The sequence below is a fragment of the Nelusetta ayraudi genome, unplaced genomic scaffold (assembly GCF_046127955.1).
Source record: "Nelusetta ayraudi isolate G7.1 ecotype Tasmania unplaced genomic scaffold, CSIRO-AGI_Nayr_v1 ptg000005l, whole genome shotgun sequence".
NCBI classification, from domain to species: Eukaryota; Metazoa; Chordata; class Actinopteri; order Tetraodontiformes; family Monacanthidae; genus Nelusetta; species Nelusetta ayraudi.
This window is the reverse complement of record NW_027466055.1, coordinates 5,738,709-5,760,749: the sequence shown is the minus strand read 5'-3', so window position 1 is coordinate 5,760,749 and position 22,041 is coordinate 5,738,709. Positions and strand designations below refer to the sequence as shown.

The 22,041-nt window shown below is 45.4% G+C and overlaps 1 protein-coding gene across 3 annotated transcripts in view; it reads right to left on the bottom strand.

The window, feature by feature from the left end:
* Positions 1–22,041, bottom strand: part of unc13c (unc-13 homolog C (C. elegans)) — a 91,155-nt gene that overhangs the window by 58,670 nt on the left and 10,444 nt on the right. For all 3 annotated transcript variants that reach the window (XM_076051264.1, XM_076051274.1, XM_076051284.1), the window contains 9 exons: positions 19,376–19,429; positions 14,771–14,990; positions 13,487–13,714; positions 9,972–10,113; positions 8,167–8,336; positions 6,269–6,384; positions 5,456–5,619; positions 534–690; positions 58–126 (listed from right to left, as the gene is read on the bottom strand). In XM_076051264.1, the coding sequence (XP_075907379.1) occupies positions 58–126; positions 534–690; positions 5,456–5,619; positions 6,269–6,384; positions 8,167–8,336; positions 9,972–10,113; positions 13,487–13,714; positions 14,771–14,990; positions 19,376–19,429 (1,320 nt within the window). The remainder of the gene's footprint in view (positions 1–57; positions 127–533; positions 691–5,455; positions 5,620–6,268; positions 6,385–8,166; positions 8,337–9,971; positions 10,114–13,486; positions 13,715–14,770; positions 14,991–19,375; positions 19,430–22,041) is intronic.

Sequence of the window (22,041 nt, the reverse complement as noted above, 5' to 3'; positions counted from 1 at the left end):
ACATAAGTGTGCGTGAATGCATATAAGTGAACACAAGTTGAGAAATGACAAACCTACCCGATACTTTGAGAGGTCGATCCTCAGTGAGTTGTGCAGCTGGTCCAGTAATTTCACAAATTTCTCCCTCTGTTAGGATGAAAAACACAGGAGCTCAGCCCCACTGCCAATGCACCTAATGGATTGTGTTTAAAAATTTACAACGTTATTCCTTCCATAGCTGCACCGGTACAGATTCATTTTTCACTCCCTAGAAAAAAATAAATAAATAAATAATGTGCCAACATTCGACCTTAGTTCTGTGGTTTGGAGCGCTGGGTTGTTGAGGATTAAGTCAGAAGGCATTGGCTGCTCTGTTGTTTATACCCAATGCCCAACAGGCTTAGACAAATAACTTACTTGGAATGTGGACAAATAAGTAATGTCAGTGTCCCAAAGCCAAAGGGCTGCAATACTTAGTCAGGTCTTGCACCAAGTTTCTACCTCACACCTCTGTAATTCCTGAAGAAGATGGCCAAAGCAACCTGTGCACTCACCCCAAAGTTAGAAGCAGCGAAGCGGTCAGAGGCGGACGCAGTGGTCGTGGTGGTGGTTGTGGTGTGGGCAAAATAAGCGTTGATGTTGGCGAGCAGGTTGCTCATGACGGCCGGCACACCGGGACACATGTATTTGGCCGACAGACAGGAGAAGTGCCTGGAGTGGAAGAACAAAGGCAGAGTTCTTCACAGCATAGTGGTGTGGTTTGTTTTTTTTTTTTTTTAGGCAAATTAATATTGAATAACACTCTGAGGACAACGTAAGACAATTTCAGACTTGGTATTTGGTCAATATGTCCACATGACCCAAAGCAAAACCGTCCAAAAGTTCCTTGTAAGAATGAGGGTTTGGCATTTAGTAGCAACAAATGGCCATAAAGGAGACTGCAGACACACCAAGACCTGTATATGTAATACATGTAGCCTTCCACCATTAGCGCAAACAATAAAATGATATCAGGCTGGGGGGGGGGGGGGGGGTGAATTATCCATTGTTCGCAAAGCAGGTGACTTCAGTATCTCATGGATCAGCAAATCCCACTGGGGGAAAGGTCACCCCACAGTTAATCCCTGTTTTCAGATGTTCCACTTGATCTCACATCTGTTTTATATTGGCTGTGATGTCGGGGTCAAATTAGAGACTTGGAGCAGAACCACGTTCCAGGCTACTGCTGTTGCAATAGTTTTAATAACTTGGTTTTGTGTGAATGGTTATTATCAGAAAATGTGGGTCGGCAGTGATTTGTTTTCTATTTTGCTAAAAAAAAAAAAAAAAAAAATCGTATTAAGGCAAAAGATTACTCTGAATCTTATACATTGGCCCTTTTAATCGACATCTCAAAAATCCCATGCAGCTATCTATTGCCTTCATCTATTCATATTATCTGCCAGTATAAATGGTCATAAAGCACAACCTGATCACCACCCTGCAGTGTAGAATCGTCACCTTTTCACCTTTGGGTTAAGTGCACCATCATCTAACGAAGTGCATATGGTCCCCAGCCTTGTTCAGGATATAAAACAGTCCCTTCAGTGACAGCTTATAGCGACTGATGACTTAAACCTCAGCTATTTAACCTGGAAGCCAAAAGGCTGCTTAGTAATATATGTAATACATTTACATAGGGAATGGGTGAGCGGGGGACTGCGTTATAATTACAAACGACAAAGGATGAGAACTGCAAACGTTTTGCTATATATTAAAATGACATAATTATCGTGATTTTTTTTTTTGAAACTGTCTCTCCTTTAAATTGCGCACAGTCAAGGGCGACACATGCGCTGCCTCTTTAGGTCTTTAGCGAGACCCTGCAGTAATTACGCGGTGAAGCCTGAGAGGTTGGGTCTGAGCGGAGATCTCTGCCTGATTGAAGGGCATCTGCTTGCCTTAACGCCTCATGCTGCTGCCGCTGCTGCTCCTTGAGCCATGTGGAAGGACTCAGTCGCTATAAATTGCTTCTGTTTAGAAGACTGGATGGTCGTTTGTTTTCATCATGGGAAAGGTTGCTCTGGAAAACACTCAATATAAAAAAAAAAACACATGAGCGGCAATCTCTTTATTTTAATGTCGCAGAAGTTTTTTTTTTCCTGGCCTGAAGCATAACCTGTGGTGCATAAACATGAGGATGCAGTGTGTTTTGCTTTGGCGCTTTATTTCTCTAGACTTGACAGATTTGGCCCTTGTTTCGCATAATCGCTTTCACAGATCAAAGATGGAAATCCATTTTCAGACCTGCGTTCAAAACAAATGTTGAAAAATTTAAACCCAAACCAAGTTTTGATACCGCTTGGAGGTGAATAATGAAACTACTGAGGTGCACATTGACTCATGTTGTATAAATCCTGTGTTAAAGGTCCCACATTTTTACCAATTTTCCAATGTCTGAATTTCATCTCGACTCTCCACGGAGCTGCTTGATTAATTATTAAGGGAAAAACTTGAAAATACATAACCCAGAAAACAGCATGTAAAAACGCTGGGTTGTAGCTTCCTGCTTGAACGGAGCCTAAATCGAAAATTTCACAGGTTTCAAAGAGGAAAAAAACAAGGCAGTCTCAGCGGGGCGGAGCCAACATCTGGCTGGAGGCGTTGTCGTTAACCTGGGAGAGGTTTCAGTGCCCTCTACCACCACCACCACCACCAAGAGCTGATTTGCATAGGTAAGTGTGCTTGACGCACCTTCTCTGAAACGCGGAGCAATCAAAAGAAGAAAAACAAGGTGTTTCCGAGGAGGCCATTAAGGCCATTACGGTACAGACACACGTTATCGTTCCAAAACCCCGTTTCAGGGAATTTTGCAAAACGTGGCATCTTTTTTAAAAAGGCAGGCCAATTACGTGGAGCAATGATTACAGATAAAACCCCATCCACGCCACAACCCCCGGCACCTCCTTGGTGCCATCTTGACGAGCCACAAATGGAGGCGCAAACTTGTTCTCATCGGGAGGCCTATTTAATTACTCTGCTTTCAGCCTCCAAATTACCCGAGAGCACTCGGGGGTTCAGGCGAGCAAAGAGAGCGGTGCAGAGAGAGTGATGAAGGCATCCGCTGAATTCCCATGGTGAATTTAGAGCCGGAGCTCTTGAGCCAATTTCCAAGAGGAAGACGTTGTCCGCTGTAGTGTTACCCTTCCTCGGTGTCTGCCATTGGACACGAGCCACGCACATCACTTTGTCCCCACCCCACCCCCGATAGCTTAGAGAGATGGGAGCGAAAAGAAAATGGTGAGAGAGTGTGTGGGGGTGGGGAGGGATAACGTGGAAGGGAGTGGTGATAGAGTGAGATGAAGAAAAACTAGCACAGGGGAGTGGTGGTGGGCTGGGGAGGGACCAGAGCAGGCAGAGAGAGTCCACAGCCGCTGTGATTTATGCAGCCATCATGTCAGGAGGTGCTAGGAGTCAAGGCTCCATGATGGGGAAAACAGAAAGGTAGGGTCCTTTCATTAATTCCTGATGAAGCATAATAATCGCTGATCGGGGACGCGTCAAACTTGAATGGGCCTCAAGTCTCGAGCATAAAGTCAACCTCGGGACGCCGGAAATAACCACTTACCGCGTCACACGTCAGCACTTAAATAACCCGGCAATCGCTCAAAAGCCGTCGCGCTAAACAACGAGCTACACCCCGCTAGCAGCGGCTGCGTTGGCTGCAGCGAAACAATCAAACATGTCAGGCCCCCTCATGCTTGATGCATGCTTGTTATTGTTACAGGAACGCCGCTTGGCACGACAAGGCACAACCAGGACCAGCAAGAGGGGAAAGAAGAGCAACGAGATATTGCTGTACGGACACCTGCATAAGGAAACCTTTGAATGGGCACCGCACTGAAAACAGTGAAACAACTAATACAGAGAAATTGCTCAGTGTTTTGGGAAGGGGCGGGGTTAACACAGGGACGTGTGGCGTGATTTATGGACATGAGAGCACAACTGCGAGCTGTGCCTTCCATTCAATTTACCAACACAATCTGCACACAATTAGCAGCTGATTTAGTCAGGCAGCGGCTAATTACAACATCAACGACTGGGGCGGCACAACAGCGAGTGGAGAGGAAGGAAGCGCGCAAAAAGAGCACCCGGGAGATTTTCAAGGGAGGCGAACAGGCAGTGGGAGAGTTGCCAAGTGCAACTGACAATCCATCTGCACAAAATAAGTGCGGATATGAAAAGAAAACGTCAAGATACTTATTGGATATTCAGTATATGAGGACGTACAAAACAATAACTAAAGATTATGTAGAGGTAGCAAAAGACATTATCATGTCTTGAAACAGTTTATTTGCCCACAAGCAGTGAGGCAAGGTGACGTTCAAGGCTCCAAATTGTTGATGTGACTGTTTATATGGTTGCATTTTTATTTTGATTAAGACAGAGTCATGATTGAAATTTAACAAGAGAATGGCACCATATGGACTATGCTTATACCTCCTGGTCTACAGGTGGCGCTCTCATTCTAGCCTTGTCAGAGTTGGGACATGAAATGAAGGTGACCGTTTCGATTCTGTTGAAACTTGTCTCATTGCCACACATTTTTCACAACAATATGACAATCCTGTCAGAGGCTGCCTAAGTGAGCAAATATTTGCTCACTTATCCAGCAGAAAAGTGGCAAAAGTGGGATTTCAGATGTTTTTTTGTCCTTCAGCTCAAAGCACTGCGGAAATCCTGAACCAATATTGACCCAAATCTGACTCCTTTGTTGGTCCGAAAATGTTCGAGAGACATGCGTAAAGAAAGCATCTGTTTCTTTCTGCCTCTTCTCAAGTTGGGCCAAAATCGAATTTCCTATTTCCTTTAAATTGTTGTTTATATCACAGAAAAAGCAAAAAAAAATCTGTATGAAAAACATGCAACTTTCTAACACATCTAAAACATGAGTTTCTATGTTAGGGGAGTGGTCTCCAAGGTATATTATATGGAAAGCGGATTATGTGTCCTTCAACAGTTAGGAGATTACTGTAATGTATGTAAGGGTTAGACAGAGGATGTGGTACACTGCTGTGGTAAGCATTACATGCCGGCTACACATTTTAACATGGCATCGCATGACCTTGATCAATAAGCAATGATCCTAATGTTCTACACGACGTTGGGAAAAGGAGAGCGCCTGCAATGGATGGAGCAGGGTTACAGGGGATCAGAGAGACAGACTGAGAGGGAAATGAGACTGTTTATGTGTGTCTATAATCAATTTGGACAAAGCAAGTTGAGAGTGTTTCTTTTTTTTCCTCCTGGACACCAACAATTAATCAATCAAAGCTCGATAGTCCTGGAAGCTCTCATTCTGCTGAGGAGACATCTTTACTACTGTGCCTCTCCTCCTGCTCTCCTTCTAAGTCTCCTCTGGTCTCCTCCACTCTGGCCAATGAGACAGTGACGGATTGGCAAGGTAAAAAGGCCATAGATCAGAGGTGGTACTCACGTCATGGCCTGATAGATGGACTCCACTCCATATCTCATGGCGAACTCATCCACTATCTCCTGGGACACGTCGTCAAAGTAGACCTTCCAGGCCTCCTCGCCTTTCACCTGGGGGATCTTCACCACGCCGCTGTTCCTCACCTCGGTCAGGCAGTGGAACAGGTTCTGCAGGTGGTGGCCGAGATTAGAGGAAAGAGGTAGAATGCTGTCACCACAAGTTACAGGGTCATTTTCTCACCAGAAGTCCGGTGGTCTTGCTACGACTGGAGACTGAGGTTCCCATTGAGGTTGCAACACTGAGCTGCTACGAGTTTGCTTTCGTGCTGCACTTTGCCAAACAAACCAAATACTTTGACTAATGTGTTACCCCTCCTCGAGTCTGGTGGTGCGACTTGACAAATTACTGAAGGAAAAGACAAGACAACCAATGAACACCAAACCTCGCTAATCTGTAGTTTAATAGGGGTTCTTAAGGTTGTCTGTGCCTGCAATACAAAGCATTGTAGTCCGCTTCCCGCGTTACTTAAAGCAGACTTAGACCTGTTTTTGTGCATTCACACCCCTACAAGTGAACTTTCAAAACAGCAAACTGGGTTCAACAGGACTGGTGTGAATGCACCTTAAAAGACAATTTTCCTTTATGTCCTTTACTGGCAGCAGACTTCTTGTGACGAGCCAAGTCAACAACAGCTGGTCGTTACGACCGCTTGACTGTTTTTCTGCCGACCACACCTTCGCAAACCCACCAGAAGCCGTCATTTGAGGCGACAACTAATTTACCCCCCGGTGTTTTTAATCCCACCGCATTGATCACCTCATGTAAACAGGTGTACTGGCCGTGAGGAGGAACCACGTTCTCCTCTCCTTTCATCTCCACGCTGATTTTGAGCCGGATGGCGCCGGATACGGCAGACTTGTCGGTCCTCTTGTCTGCAACGCGCGAACAAAACACATTGGGCAGAAAGTCAATGAAAAGACATGGGCGAATGAAGGCAACAAAACCAAATATTTCAAAGCCTTTGTATTCATCCTCCCAAAAAACATGTTCTCAATCTTGTTTCCTTCCACTGCTTGATCGAGCATGGCACACGCTCAAATACTCTAAATATGTTTTTTCCAAAAGTTGTATTTGACTCCATTGGAGGAAACGCTGGCGGGCTCACATCATGTCGTAATAGAGATATTTAGGATGGAAAAAGTGACCTTTTTTACCAAATCTGAAACAACTGGATTTTATTTATAGCCCCCATCAGAGAAGATTTTTATGATCTCACTGGTACCACTTATTTATTTGTTCATTGTTTATTCAAACTATTTGAATCTAATAATTAAATTGTATCAGAGTTCTCTACAACTATACAATACATCTAAGTGATACATGCTTAAGTATGAGGATGTTTGCTGTTTTCCTACGAGTGAACACTACCAGGACCCAAGCTAAAAATGGAAGGACTTTTATTTTCATTACCCTTAATTCTTCTGTACTGTACGATTTGCCTGTCCGCCCCAAAATATAATAAGATACAATTTCAGAAAACAAAACAACAATTTTGCGACATTACGGGGATGCCAGGTTAGAGGCGCAAATGCGCACCGTGTGACGTAAAGTGCCGAGACACATGTGCACGGAGGCGCGGTGCGTACGAGCCGGTGACGGAGCTGAGGGCTAATCGCTTCGCCGCTGCTGGGGTTTATTACATAACACCCCGCCAAGCGCCCCTCCCCCCCGCGCGCGCCCTCACAATGCATTGGCGGCGGCTCGGCCGAGCGCCGCTCTCCCCTCCCCTGCGCCGGAGTCGGTCGAGAGACAGACGAGTGGAAAATAATAACGTGACAAGGCGTCACAGGCGAGACCCCGCGGACGTCCAGAAGCCGAGAGCGAAGAGGCTCTGAAGAGGCAGAGGAGAGGGGAGCAGCTGGAGGGGTGGAGCGCCCTCCACGGCAAGAAGCCTGTCTAAACATTCATTGTGGACATCATTTTAAAAAAGAAGGCACATTCAGTGGACGAGGGCTGGGGACGGGCTGGAATTACGTCAAATTGCTCGCAGTCTACGTGGAGGGGCGCGGAGAGGATGAGGAACGGCCTGCTTTAATTGGCGAGCAAAGGCGGGAGCTGTGGTTAGGAGGCCGTTTTCATTCCAGGCTGCCTCAGAAGAGGCGGCTGACACTCACTGGGGCCAGAATACGGCGACGGAGGCGATGAATCAACTCCATCCGGAAGAAGATTAAAACACCGTCACATAGCAACAAGCCGCACCTCACCTGCCTTCTAGATGAGGCATATAGATTAGTTTATGTCCCCAAGGGTGCAACATTCAAACTTCTCCTGGGGATTTCATTGAATTGTCTACAACCCTTTATGACGCACTCACTGAAGCACTTAGAGATTTAGAACTTCTATTCTGAAGCGTCACGGGGGATTTTCGTCAGTGACTCATTAAGAGAGAGTTTTTTCTTTTTTCCAAATAATGCACATGTTAAAACGACATGAGACATTATTTTCCTCACAGGCACGCCAATTAGCTTTTCTTCCCCCATTTTAGGTTTTTTGAAAATGATGAGCAGGTTCTCAAAGTGGGAAATGATTGATTGAACATATTTAATTGGAACAATCTGTTTCAACTCTATGCACCTGTACAAACCCCAGAACCTTTGCATTGTATTTAAATGTCAGTTTCAAGTGATTCTCTGTTGTGTTTCCTGCAAACGTACCGAGATTGTACCAGACGTCCATCTCTCCGCTGAGCGTGCGGACCTCGATGATGGTCTGGCCCAGGAAATCGTCCGATTCACGTTTGAAATGCTGCTTCACCCGCGACTTGATGTCGTCGTCCTCGTCCCACACGCGCACCTTGATGCGGTCGGTGGCGTTGTGACATTCGCTGCGAGTGCACAGGTAATAAAAGTGGGTCAGAACAGCAATTGAAAAATCAGTGCCCTGGTGATCTGACGGATCACCAGGTGCGGAATGTGGGAAACCCGATCTTGCAGCATAAAATTGGCGTGCGTTTGTGGTCACGTGTGGGGAGGAATTGTCCGCCCGAAAGGAGCAGTCGGCCTTTGATGCAGCGTGACATTTATCCTCCACCTCCATCTTTGTCTGCGGCTACGACAAGGAGGCCCTCCGAGTGTCTCACAAGGAGGGCGAGGAGCGGTTCGCACAGGGGATTATTTATTTGCGAAGGCTTTGCAGCCATCTCCTCAGCGCTCCCTGCATGGCTGCCGCCACCGCCGCCGCCGCCGGAGCTTTTTACAATATTGACGCTGCTAAACAGCGCAGGGTGGCCAAAGCACTTAGCTCGAGAAGGGGTCAGGATGTTCGGCTGTGGAATTAAAACGGACAGATTACATTTTGTTCTAATGACATCTTGGGCGCGACAGCCAGAGAAACAGTATCTGCACAATTTTTTTTTTTCTCCCCCACCCCATCTAAACTAATCCTTTTCTGGGGAAAGCACTGCCGGCTGCTGCTGCTGCTGCTGCTGCACACGTCGTCTGGGACTCTGCTCTCTATCAAGCACACAGTAATGTACCGCTCGATTAATCTACATCCCAGTAGTAATTGTTAGTTTTATTATTGCCACCCTGGAGTCCTGTTACAGGTGCACAGGCTTGTTTTTTTTTGGTTTTTTTTAAGCAGCGTGTGCTCATGGGTGCAAAAACACTATATGTTCTCAGTCCCAGACAGTAATTTACATTTCTGAGACAGCTTAAGAACATAGTTTTCTCTTGTTTGAGCAGGCAGATCAATAAAGGTTTAAAATCCGATCTTCAATATTTGTCAGGTTTGTACGTCTCTTGGCTTGTAGGCGTAATGCGTCAGCGCGGAGCGGCTCCGCAGCTTAAAACTGCTGAAAAGGACAATTTTTGAATGAAAATGACACGGCTCGATTTTTTTCTTCAACCATTTTTACTTCAGGTTCTCCAGCTCTACTAAATATTTATCAAGACAAGAGTAGTGAGCGTCACACCAGGGCTGCAAAGGCTCACATTTTCATCGCGCTTTCCAAACTGAATGTTTAAATTAGTCAGCACACACGTTTATTTATAACCACACAGAGGCAAAAAAAAAAATTCAGACGTGAATTGAGGCATCAGAGTCATTACTTAAAACAACGGTGACATTAAAGTGACTTTTATTGTTGCTATATTGATCTCGGGAAACAAAAAAGGAAAGTGCGGTCAGCAGGACAAAGTCGCACAATACGAGGGGACGCAAGCTACAAAAGCGCCATGGTACAAAGGGAGCCAAGACTAATGACTTGAACTGTGCGCTGACTGATGCCGTCGTAAAAGTCAATTCTAGCAGCGTTTGCATTTTAAAAGTCTTGGTCGCAGTGCAGCAGCTGTCCAGCACGCCATCAGCAGTAGTAATTTCCTGTTGGGCTAAGAGTTACTGGTTCAGGAAAAAAAAATGTATTGACTGCGACCTTAAGTTTGTCGGACAGATTGTTTTAAATCTGGGGCAGGGATTAAGCCGGGGGCAGAGAGAGGTCAGATTGATGGAAAGCACTCACAAGTAGAACTTCTCATCCCAGATGGGGTTTAGGTTGCCAAAGATGGTCTTCGTCCTGCGTTTGGTCTTCCCCACCTGCACGGTGACGTAAGGGTCGCTGGAGCCGGTTTTGTCCTTGGCTTGTAAACCTTGTGCACTCATGACTGCAGAGGAGGCAAGAAGAAGGAGTCATGAATAAACCAGAGCATTTGATCATTTCCAGGGTCCAGGTTTTTCATTACACCTACAGGGGCCCCAGTTTTGGATTGAATAATAGATTTTATTTGGAAAGTCAAACTGAACGTTAGTCAGTAAAGTTGGACGGTGGGGGGAAAGAAACTCAAGTGTACGTTTGAAGGAAGTGTTTTTGTCTCAGTCGGCTTTTTCCTTACAATCGCCTCCGGCAGCAGAGTGCGGATGCTGAGGCATCAATACGGCTCATTGACAACACTGTTTTTATTTTAGCTCTTTATGTGTGCACAGGATGTGGAGGCTGCAACCTATTTATGAAATATCTATTGCCGTGTCCCACGTTACATAGGTAGTTTCCCACCCCTGTGTGAGTGTGACTGTCAGTGTGAGTGTGTCTGCCCACACGTCTATGTTGAGCCAAGACTTCCCTTGGAAGTGGGAGGGCTTTGTGATTCAACACTCACAGAGGAAGGCGCGGACAAGAAGGGGGAGACAGTTGTATTTCACTGACCGTAAAAAAGGAAAAAGACACTGGGCCATGAAATATGCAACAGTGACGATCTAAATAATTCACGGTACACATATATGTGTGCCTCAGCTCAGTGCTGTCAAGGGTGGGCGGGCAGGGTGTACAGGGTCTGTGGAGGGTTATAGTGCAGTGGTCAGCTTTCTCCCGCGGCATCATGGGTATAACCTGGTCATTATGCTTCACTACATTAGAGTGCAAGACAGATCAGTCATGAGATCTGACTGAAATGAAATTAAAAAAAAAAATACATAATTAAAAACCAAATCGTTTCGGGGGTTTCGGAGCAAATCTGGATTTATTCTCACGAGTCATTCTTCAAATTTCTCAACACTTCCACACATACGGCATCTCGACAGGAAGGTTTCAGTTTAAACATCTACGTCTCTTTTGCCGCAGCTGCTTTATTGGAGATGTCATCCATATCCATGCTTCCTCACAGTGTCTTCATGCACTGTATGCTGAAATCCGTCATCATTTGTAGCTCTAACTCATTGTTGCTGCACATTTGGTTTTGAATACAACAAAAGAAAGAAAACGGCTCAATATCAAACGTTTTTAAAAGACACTAAGAGTCATCAAAGGCAAAGCCCGGCATCCCTCCAGTGTCTTCCTCTATTTTTTTGCTTCTCTTTCATTCATTCTGCTGTTAGAGAATTTCTCGACTCTGGTTTCATCCATCTACCACTCTATTTGTCCCTCTTCCGCTCTGTTTCTATTTCTCTCTGGTGTATTGACACTGCTAGAAATGCAAGGTGAGCAATAAATAAGCTGAACCTGACACAGTTACCACAGGGATCGATTGGAGAGCAGTGCTAAGGTTACAGCGCTAAGTTCCTGACCTTCTTTCTGGCACTGGAACAAGGAAAACGATGAAACTCAGCAACGGCACAATGTTTATGAAACATGAAGAAATGAAGTTGAACACAACACCTGTGTTTCATATGCATATGATGATATTTAATGTTGTGGTTTACAGCGGTTTATGGACAAAGGAAATATGTAGATTGTGTAGTTCAAAGAGATTCCTGATTCTAAAGATGCCCGAAAACTAATAACTGCATAATGTGGTGAAGATCTCAATTTATAAAACAAACAAAACTGCAGACAAAAATCTCACAGATACGGTTAGACAAGGAAAATAAACCCCCCAAAAAAGGAAACTGTATTGAATATTTTATTTAATGGGTTTTAAATGAGGAAAGATTGCAAGCATCAAGCTGTCTCTCTATTCTCAAATCAGTTGTGGAAAAAAATGGTCCTCAACCAGGCCAGGATGCAAACGGTCTTGCTGAACAGCTGCTCTTTGTAAAAGTGTCCTCGAAATAAAACACCCCTAAATCTGCCTCAAAACTGAAATGCCAAGAGAGAAGAAAAAAATTGGTTTCAAATTTGACAAGAGGCTCAGGGTGACCCCACATGCCATTTCACACCTCGCTGTGCTATTTGTTTATCAAGACAGCAGCTCAGTCTCATTACGGGCCTTTTTATATTCACTAAAAAATGAGCAAGGAGGGGGAAAATAAAAGCAAATGAGGATTGATAATTGGCATTCCAAAAAACAGCATATGAAATCAGCCCAGGGAAATGGACAGAAATTCAAAACATGGACTTGAGTATTTTCCACCATTAATGCTTTGCAAGGAAGAAAACAATTTTGGGGGGTACATATGAATATATCAAATTATGATTCTCCAGTAATCAATCAGAGAATATTACCAAAATAAATTGTAAATCATATTCAAATCAGTTCCTTTTTATGTTTGGGCTCCTTTGTCAAACTTCACTCAAGGGCACGATTTGTGAGTGACATCTTTCCGAGGACTTGATGCGCAGCTGTGAGGGATTCATTTCCAGCGTACAGCTCACGGAAGTGAGTTTCAGATAGGACATAAAGACATCTGGCAGCTGGGAGAAATCTTTCTCTCCGACACTGACATGAGCTTTAGCCTCTCGCTTATGACTGGACTTTTGAGCAGCCATTCCTGTGGTTACAATCAATAAATACCTGTCTTTCAGAAGTTGGGATAAACAAGGGCATTCCCAATCTTTTGTTTTTGCACAGAACTTAGTTTTGTTACCTGTACAACACAGAAAGGCAACCGACTACCGTAATGTGCGAGCAAAACAAACAGGGACAGCTGCAGTAACGAAAGCGTCACACTTCTAGAGCAATGGAGCAATGGAGACAGCCGGATCGAGATCATTTTTCCCACTGCAACAAAACTTTGTTTTCTTGAGAGCCTTATGTAACGGTGCGCTCAAGAAAACAAATCTCTGTGTTATTCAAAACAAAACAGCCACAGCCTCAGAGGATCAGGGCTAAATACGACAGATGAGTCCTTTTAATGATGGCCAACAACACCAATTATTATCCATTCACCCGCCCATGGAAAAGTCCCATCCCTATCTGATTTAGGCCAAGAAAGAAAAATCAATGTCTATTCCCCGTTCACACTGAATATGCGCTGCAGGTTGTGGGGAAAATGTCAGAGGTTAATAACACCAAAATCCTGAGATTAATAAGAGGTGAAGGCTAATCAGAATAACAATGTTTGCACTTTGAAGTGAGTGTGACACAAAGTGGCTGTTTTGTTGATTTAGGATGGGAGGTAGGTAGTGTAGTGTGAAAGGTTAAGGGCCAGCGGTCAAAGGTCAGCTGCAGTCGGACGATGACACAGCGGGACACAATGGGCTCGATAAAGATCAGCTGATTAATGGCTGACTGAGGCTGAATAAAATGCAACAATAATTGACAGGCTTCGATCAATATGACAGAATTAAACTGTGTCATGTGCAGGTGGGAAGCACGAGCCCACCTGTGATGCTGATCTTGGCCGACCACTTGGAGGTCCCATCCAGCACAGCCTGCTTGGCCGTCTTGAGGTGGCTGTTGAACTCCTCTTTAGTCACGTGGAACATCTCCAGGATGACTTCGAAGACCTCCGGACGGTTCTTCTCCCTGATCTTCATGCGCTCCTTCATGGCCATGATGATGTTCTGGGTCTTGTCCTCCGCTCCGTGCTTGGAGCTCTTCTCCACGGCCCCTGGATAAAAAAAAACAACCAAAAATTAGTTCTCAAATCCGGTTATTTCCACATTTCATCAAGGTGAAAAACAAGCGCTACGCCCGGGTGCCTATCAGTGATTTGACTTCATCGCATTGCACCGCATCACAGCCTCGAGGAAACTCGTCTAACATGACCCGCCGTAACCATGAGGCGGATCAGATATCGCCGATTCGCGCCTTAGCGCGCGGCTGTTCGTGTCTGTAAGACAAAAAGAGGCGCATGTGAGAATTAATTTCCTGTATCTGATCTGGAATCGTGTAACCAGAGTGCGTTCCTGAGTGCAGATTGAAACGTGATAGAGATGAAGCGCAGTGTGGACGATCAAACCACGCCATGCTTGCATAAAACCGCTGTAAAGCGTTGCGTTTTATAAACAGTGAGGGTGTAGCTAATCCAGTTAGAGTGTGTGAGGATTACTTTGAGGATCATCCTGTAGCCTGCGTGTCACATTGTTCCTATTAGTTCACGCGGCGGCGGCGGCAGCGGTGGCGTGTGCCTGATTGGAACAGCTGATTGGAGGGTTCGTAATGAGCGCGGCACACGTGGCGACAAAGTGTAAATGCACCATGTCACTTGTAGCAGTGCGTGTCAGGGGCCGCGCAAAGAGTATTACATCAATTCCCCCATGGCACTTGCATGTACTGTGGAAATTAATGAGCATCATGTTAATATATATTGAGCAAACCTCTAAACCTGGAATATAACTCATAAATGTCATGCCTTGAGCGTGTACACTTAAATACTCATGTTCCTGTTTTATTATTAGCAGGCAGCAGTAAAAAAAAAACAAAAAAAACAGCAAAATCAATGTGTACAACTCTCACATACAACACAGCGTACATGAAAACAATAATGCAGCAGCTTATCTTCCAAAAGGAAAATCATATTCCGCACACATCTTCGTGGCACTTTGGAATGCCTTTAGAATAAGAACTAGAATTAGAATGCCTGTACACATATATCCCACCTTGGGGAAATTTACTTTGCACAAACTCATAAAAACCATTCTTTTTCCCGGTTTGCGTCCCTTACTTTGTAAACAGTCTGCATTGAGGAGGTCCTGGCACTTCTCGTGGCATTTGACGCCGCACTCCGAGCAGCGCATTCCCTGCCGGGCGATGCCCCACAGCAGCCCCTCGCACTCATGGCAGTACGTGGGTGCAGTCGCCGTCCACACCTCAAAGTTATGGGGCGTTGTGGAGGATATAGGATAGATCAGGGCCTGTAGGGTCTTCTTGAAGACGTGCAGTTTCTGAGGAGAGAGGGGCAGAGAAGGTATTGTCACTTCACTGTGGTTGCGCCGTGTTGTTTCAGTTGGTTTGGTATTTTGGCTTGGTCCTGCACAACACTTCTGGTTTTTGATGGTCATGCAATGTATGATCACACTTGTGGACTTTGGTACTGCAAGTCCGTTCTCAGTTTTGAGCAATGTGAACTGTCTTGCCTCCCCCCTCTGAAATAGCAGCAATTATGGCCTGGTTATGTTCAGGAAATGAACAATTTCTTGGCTTAATTACTTCCATAAATATTGAATGCATGGTGAAGCATTTTGTTTAACAATTAAAAACAGCATTTGCCAATTCCAAGGGAAGATGTCAAATAAAGAGCAAAAACAATACCCTCTGTTGAGATATTAAAATAAGGTTTCACATTATGTAATTTCAGCGTTTGGCCACAACTATGATGCATTCTTGCTTCAATTGAATCTCTAATTATGTGACGCAGCTAAATTGGGGTAACCATCCACACCAGATCTCCTTAACTAAAGCGATTCTTGACCCTTCTTCTGATCACCTTCTTCCTGCCAAGGCAGTCAGCTGTAAGACTAAATCATTGTTACGTCTCATTAGGATCAGATTAATAGCGTCATTAAGCGCGAGGCTCTGTTTACATTCGCTTCTTTATTGTCAAAAAGCCCCTGTGTGGTGTAACACTGCAGCCAGGCAGAGGGCTGTCTGGACTGGACAGGAGCCTCTTCAAGCCAAATGCTTTACTGCAGCACGCCCGCCATCCACATGGGTCTGGGAAAATGGGCCGGGACGTGGCAGTTCTTGAAGGCAGAATCGATGGATGCTGTAAATAAGGTTTCTAAAAGTGAGCATTATCCCGATTGAGGGAGCGAGTGAGTGCGGGTGCCAGTGAGAGTGACAGAGAGAGAGAGGGAGATGTATGGTGCTTAAATAAATCTTGAAGTGCTACTACCTCTCCACTCTCCCCCAAGCATCACTTTCATCCCCCCCTCCCTCCCTCCCTCGTCCCCTCCCTCAGCTGCCAGACTCCTCCCCCAATGTATCGACAGTGTGCTTTAACCACCAGGCCAGCTCTTCCACAGAGGGCGAGCAACGGACAGTGTGTGTGCAGCGGCCACCGCGCTGGTGATTAAATCACACTAGATGACAGGACAACATCGTGAAAGTTGGCCGCTGCCACGCAGAGGTCCTCTCCGACCCTGGAGGACCTTTAATGAAACGCAGAGGGAGACGGTTGGAGTGGGGATTTCTCTTTTAATCGCTGGGGGATGAGATGAAGCAGATGTCTGCCGTTTATCCACAGCTTGCACACGAACGGGACCAGGGTCACACCCAGAAGCTCTGTCCCGTACCGAGTTTGACACTGAAGCTGCTGCTGATGCCTCCTGCAGCAGATGAACCGTGGAGATTTTCATGGGGACCTCGTTTGACTTGGAGACTACAGGTCGCCACAGATGTGGGAGTTAGAACCCTGTGTGATGTTACAAAGGTCACCGTTGCCTGTGCCCAGATTGGCAACACGCACAAGCAGTTTGTTTTACTTCCGCAAGGCCCAACGGAGCGTAACTTTCCTAAGTCCCATTGTTATTGCTGCAAACCGAGGGGTCATTCGCCGTGTTCTGAAGATGTGAAACCTTTCGGGGAGGATTATTCATGTGAGACTACTGCTCCACCCGAGTCAATGATGAAAAATAAAGGCCAGAAGATTTCATACACACACACATACACACACATCTCTGTGTCGCATCACTTCCCATCCTGACGCCACACGTCACACACCACAGCAGCAGACGTGCGAGGAGCGCTGTGCTCGTGGGTCTCATGTGTTGCACTGCGACTTAACCCTGGTGATTTTGTGGGAGACGGTGCTGGAGCTGATTGACAGCCATGGCCACTCTGCCCCGGGAGCGACGTGACGGAGGCGGATCTAATCTCGCCTCCTCTTCTCACCCCTCCTCTCCGTCTCCGGTCTCGCCACCTATTGTCCTTGTCAAGCTCTGGGCTGACACCTCCGTCCTCCCCATTTTGTTCCAGCTCTCAACACATCTAATCTTTGTCATTAACTTTACCTTCGTCGTGGGCTTAATAAAGACATCACATGCTTTGTTTGTACCACTGGAACTTGCTGTGAATGTTTTAAATGGTGTCTGTCTGTCTGAGATTTAAAGCGCATCACATTTTACCTCCTGGTGCTTTACCTCTTGGGTTGCAACAGATTCTCATTCTCATTCTACTTTTGCCCACGTCTTCATTCAGGCAAGTGAGTTTTATTTGAGACTGACCGTTAGAATGAATCTCCAGTCTGTGAGTGAACTCCTCAGAAGTCACAGATTTCCTCCCTTTGATTCTGATGATTTGGATTTTGTGCCCTAAAAGAACTAGATCTGTGTTTTCAGCCTTATGTGCTGTCAGTAAGGGCACTGGTACACCCCCAGCAAGGTATTTGTTCCCATGTTTTAGATCCCTTCCAAACACCAGGAAGGTCCAACAAAGCATCAGTTCAAGCAGGAAGCTACACCCGAGGGTTTTTTTTCTTGCAGGAGGCTAAAACAGAGGAGCTCCTTTTTTTTGTTTTGTTTTTTAAGAATTATTCATGCAAAGCTGTTGTGGTTTCATAGTGTCTGTCCGCATCGGACTCAGAACCACCAGATGCTTGTTGAGCCACGTCAGATCCTGGCTCTCCTTCTACCCTGGCACCTAAACCTTATCAAGGCAGGTGACTTTATGTGTGACTGTTGAAGCTGGCACTCCGATGACACGCGGCTCAGAACATCGAGCAGACGCAGGCGCCGCTAGCCGGCCCACACACGATGTTCCTTTCTGCTCTAAAAAACACATCCGCCTGGAAACAACACACGATGTGCGACATCCATAGGTCGGTTGATGGCGTTCAAATCAGCTTAAATTGCACTAAAGCGATACGGAAAACAAAGCGGAGCACGGAATCAGATAAGACGAGAAGGAGGGGATCGAGCAGGGGGGGTCTGGAGGAAGAAAGCAATTCGGACAGAAAACATTTCTCCGGGGGCTTGAGGGGGCCGGCGGTGCGGCCGCGGCCGCAGCAGCACGATCAGTGACATCAGGACCGCGAGGTCACTCTGAACCGGCTCACTCCTCACTCTCCTTCCTTCCCTTCCACTGTTCCTCCTTTGTCCTCTATTATTCCCACAACTCGTCCACTCTCCTGAACAGCATATGGTGGTTTGCTGAGCAGCCCTGCCATCCTCACAGGAAAGCACTCTCCTGGACATAATGCAGCAGATAAAACTCGACATCTGCTCGTCCTACTTAAACAAGACCACACAATCTGCAGCTCGGCTCCAATTTCGCAAGCTCCCAACCACGGCCTGCTAAAATCTTCCTTCCAATCGCGCCGTTCAGACGTTTTCAGGTCGCCTATTCTTCTCCACCGCGGGTCCAATCGCCACATCTTTGCCCGCTCCCCATCCATTCACCCAATTAACATGGCGCGACTATGGCGTCATTCCTCCATCATCTGGGACACGCGGGGTTCATCCCTAAAGCCCCTTTAATCACGCCCGTGGTTATGAGTAAGCAATCAAGACCGTGACATTTTGGGACATTTGGGCATGTGGAACATGAGGGGTCAGTCAAGTGTGTGAAATGGGTTCATGTACACAGCGCAGTGAGCTCACACATGAGACCCCCTCGGTTTGTTTGAAAATGTAATATTTGGGCATAAACTAAAGAGCTCATTTAATCCGTCCAGTGCGGTTGTTTAGGCACACACAGGCTCACGCACGGCGCACATCAGCAGATTTGAAATCGCCTGCTTGTTTGTCCGGCTGGGAAACGGCTCCCTCCTGCTGTTTGCCTCCTTCCAACGATGCCTTCCCTCTGGGAGGAAGCGATGGCAATCAATTAATGCAGAGGGAGCTTTGGAGGTCAATGCAAGAAAAAAAAAAAAAAAAAAAGGAAAAAGTGTCTCACACCATCGACAGACTCTCTGGCCTTCCTATGCGGTGCCGTCGCTCGATGCACAGAGCTTGTTATTAATCGCAGCGCATTTATTTCCAAAAGTCAGCCGAGTGATCCGACAGAATGAGCACAGCTGAAAGGATCGAACGAGCACAGACACTATTTTAATAGACTGCAGTATCGCAGGCCGATAGATTGGAGCATGCCAGATGCAGATATGGAGAAAATGAAAGACAATCTCACGAGGGGCATCTTGTTAGTATTTTTTTTCTTTTTAAAAGAGCCAATTTGCCGCCCCTAAAGTCTTCATGAAGTCTCAGCAGACACTTCCTTCAAAAATAAGAAGGACACATACCCTACATCTCAGCGAGACCATTAGACAGTAGGCCTGCACGATAAAACACTTAACGGTATCTTATGCAGGCATGGCAGCCATGCTTGTACTCACCAAGTCCTCATTATTCAGGGTGGACCGGTTCACCAGAGCGAACGAGATGCCTGCCTTTCGAGCAGTGAGGGTCTGCAAGACGGAGAAGAGAGATGATGAAACAGATAAATGCAATGACCCATTTAGCCTATCTGCAGTTTGAGGCAAACGCGGCCATAAAACAGCTTCTGAGTTAGGTTCATAATTTTTTTGTCTTATCCTAGATATTAGACGTATCCTAGCAAATATATTAGACATAATTAGCAAATCAAGTGGTGAAGTCAATGAATCAGATCCCGCAAAGCATTTTTTTTGTTGTACGTTTCAAAGGGTTTATCTGTTGCTCTGTAGTGAGAAACACAGAGTGAGCTTACCAAGGCCTGCGGTTGTCCAGCAGCCCGCGAACAGAGTGAAAGAGAAGAAGTGATTGAATTAGACAAGAGGTGAGGCCAGTCGATGCTAAAAGCACAAACAGCAGAGTTGTTCTTTTCATTATCCATACTCAGCGCACAGGTGCCTTAACTGCCATGCAGGACTGCCGGTTGAGGCCAAAGAGCTATTAGAGATTTGACTGTTCGTCAGGAGAGATTCCATAGCTGCTGCCTGATTCTTTATCCGCTCATGCAATAGAAGTTACTTAACTGCAGTCATGCTTGGCGTTTCTATTCAATTCTCCGTTGGATGAAGCTTTGATCATATTTTCTGCTGTCTGCTCTGCACATTAGTTTGACACAAACAGAACAAACACACAGGACGCACGCTCACGTACGCACGCACGCGCACTCACGAATGGGTGAAGCCAGCCGAACTGCACAACACCGACTCTCTCTTTCGCTCAGAAACACATACGCGCGCGCACACACACACGCGCGCACACACACGCATCTGCACGACACAAACGCACTCCATTGAACACTACACACCCACTCCCACATACAAAAACAGGTAGCACACACGGAGATGTGCACATGTAAAGACACACATAGAAATTAGCGGCCGTGTTCAGTTACTATCCATTTAGGTTGAGTCTAGTTGAATCCCAGACTGGCGCAGGTTACGTAACAGGAATGCAGACATGGACAGCTGACAATATTGGATCAGTCTTTACCAAGATCTCCATCATCCGTACAGCCCGGCTGTGGTAAAGATCCATGGAAGCCATGGAGAATGTGGGGAGGATTTGTGACCTCTACATGAACTATGAGTGTTGATGTAAGTTTATCAACATGCACCAGCACTGCTGAGGATGCTAAGGGCAAAACAATGTGACCCAGCATGTCCAGATGTTATCTATACACCTATGATATACCGATCAATGCTTGTTGGAGCCATTTGAAACTTTTCCTCTTCTTGTTTTTTTTTTGTCTTGTTTTGTGATTTTTTTTTTCAATCTTTTTTTATTTTTTTTTGTTATCCCGCTTCCCGCCTAAATGTGGGGCAGGCTCACTGTCTACTCCAATCAAATGCTGTTGCTGCCCTGAAGCAATCACACAGCAAAAAAAAAATGGGAGACATTGACAAAGGAGAGGCATGGGACCAATTATTTTGTTGACCAGTGACTTCATCCCACGTGTAAAAGGCTTACTCAGCGTCACTTTTACATGATTTAAAAGCCTCGCACAGTTAAATCAAAAGTCAATGAAGTCTTTCGGATATATTTTTGGGTTGAGTTGTCAACATTTCAAGCTAGGAACAATTGTTTTTTTTTTTTCCTTTGGTTTGTTTTGGGACACCAACTGAGCAAAAAAGTGCACAGAGAGACAATGATGGCCGAGCTTTGGCTTGGCTGAAATCTGACAACTCACTGAAAAATATCACCCATAGCTTTTATGGGTCTGTGTAGGAATGGCGAATATACACGCAAAACCCAAAATAATTTAGAAGAAATAAATATATAAACGACAACCCATACTTACCAAGACATTGTTGGTTATTAATTTCATGAGAGATATGAACAAATACAGCATCAACTCATGTTGTTCACTGTGATATAAACATTCATCATAATCATCAAAACTACAAAATTATTTTACAGGAGGCTCCTTTGGGGTAAATTTAAAAAAAAACATATTTTTTTTCAATTCTAATTGTGATTATTATAATTATTATTATTATTATTTTTAATTGAAATCCATCTTTATGATATAAACACATGAAGATGAGAGACAAACAAGAACGAGACAGGTACACTGTGTGTGGCACACGACAGACAAACAGTTATAAACAAGCACTGACAGTATTTAAGCTTGGAGAGGGAGCGTGTGGTCTCTCTCAGAGACCGGCCATGTGGCAGAGCGCTCCGGTGGACTGCACTGTACCAAACCTCTCGGTGGGATAGCGTACAGCACATTATGTTGAGGATCTTCACTGTGATGCTGCGTCTTAAACACTCTCTGTAGGCTAATTAATCATGTCACGGTGCACTGGCTCAGATAGCATAGCCTTTGTTACCAATCCCACCCTTGCTAGCCAGCTTTTATTTTAATTACAGAGAAATTTGTGGTTCTTCTTTTACTTACAAACTACAGAGGGAGTCCATATATGTTATGCGGTGTAAATAATCCCAATGGTTTGCTCTCATGAATAGGTTTAATAAACAGAGACTTAAAAATATGGATATAATAAGGGCCCCTAATAACGAGCCCACGGCTAGCTTTGATGTTTTACATAATGACAAGAGACGCTGT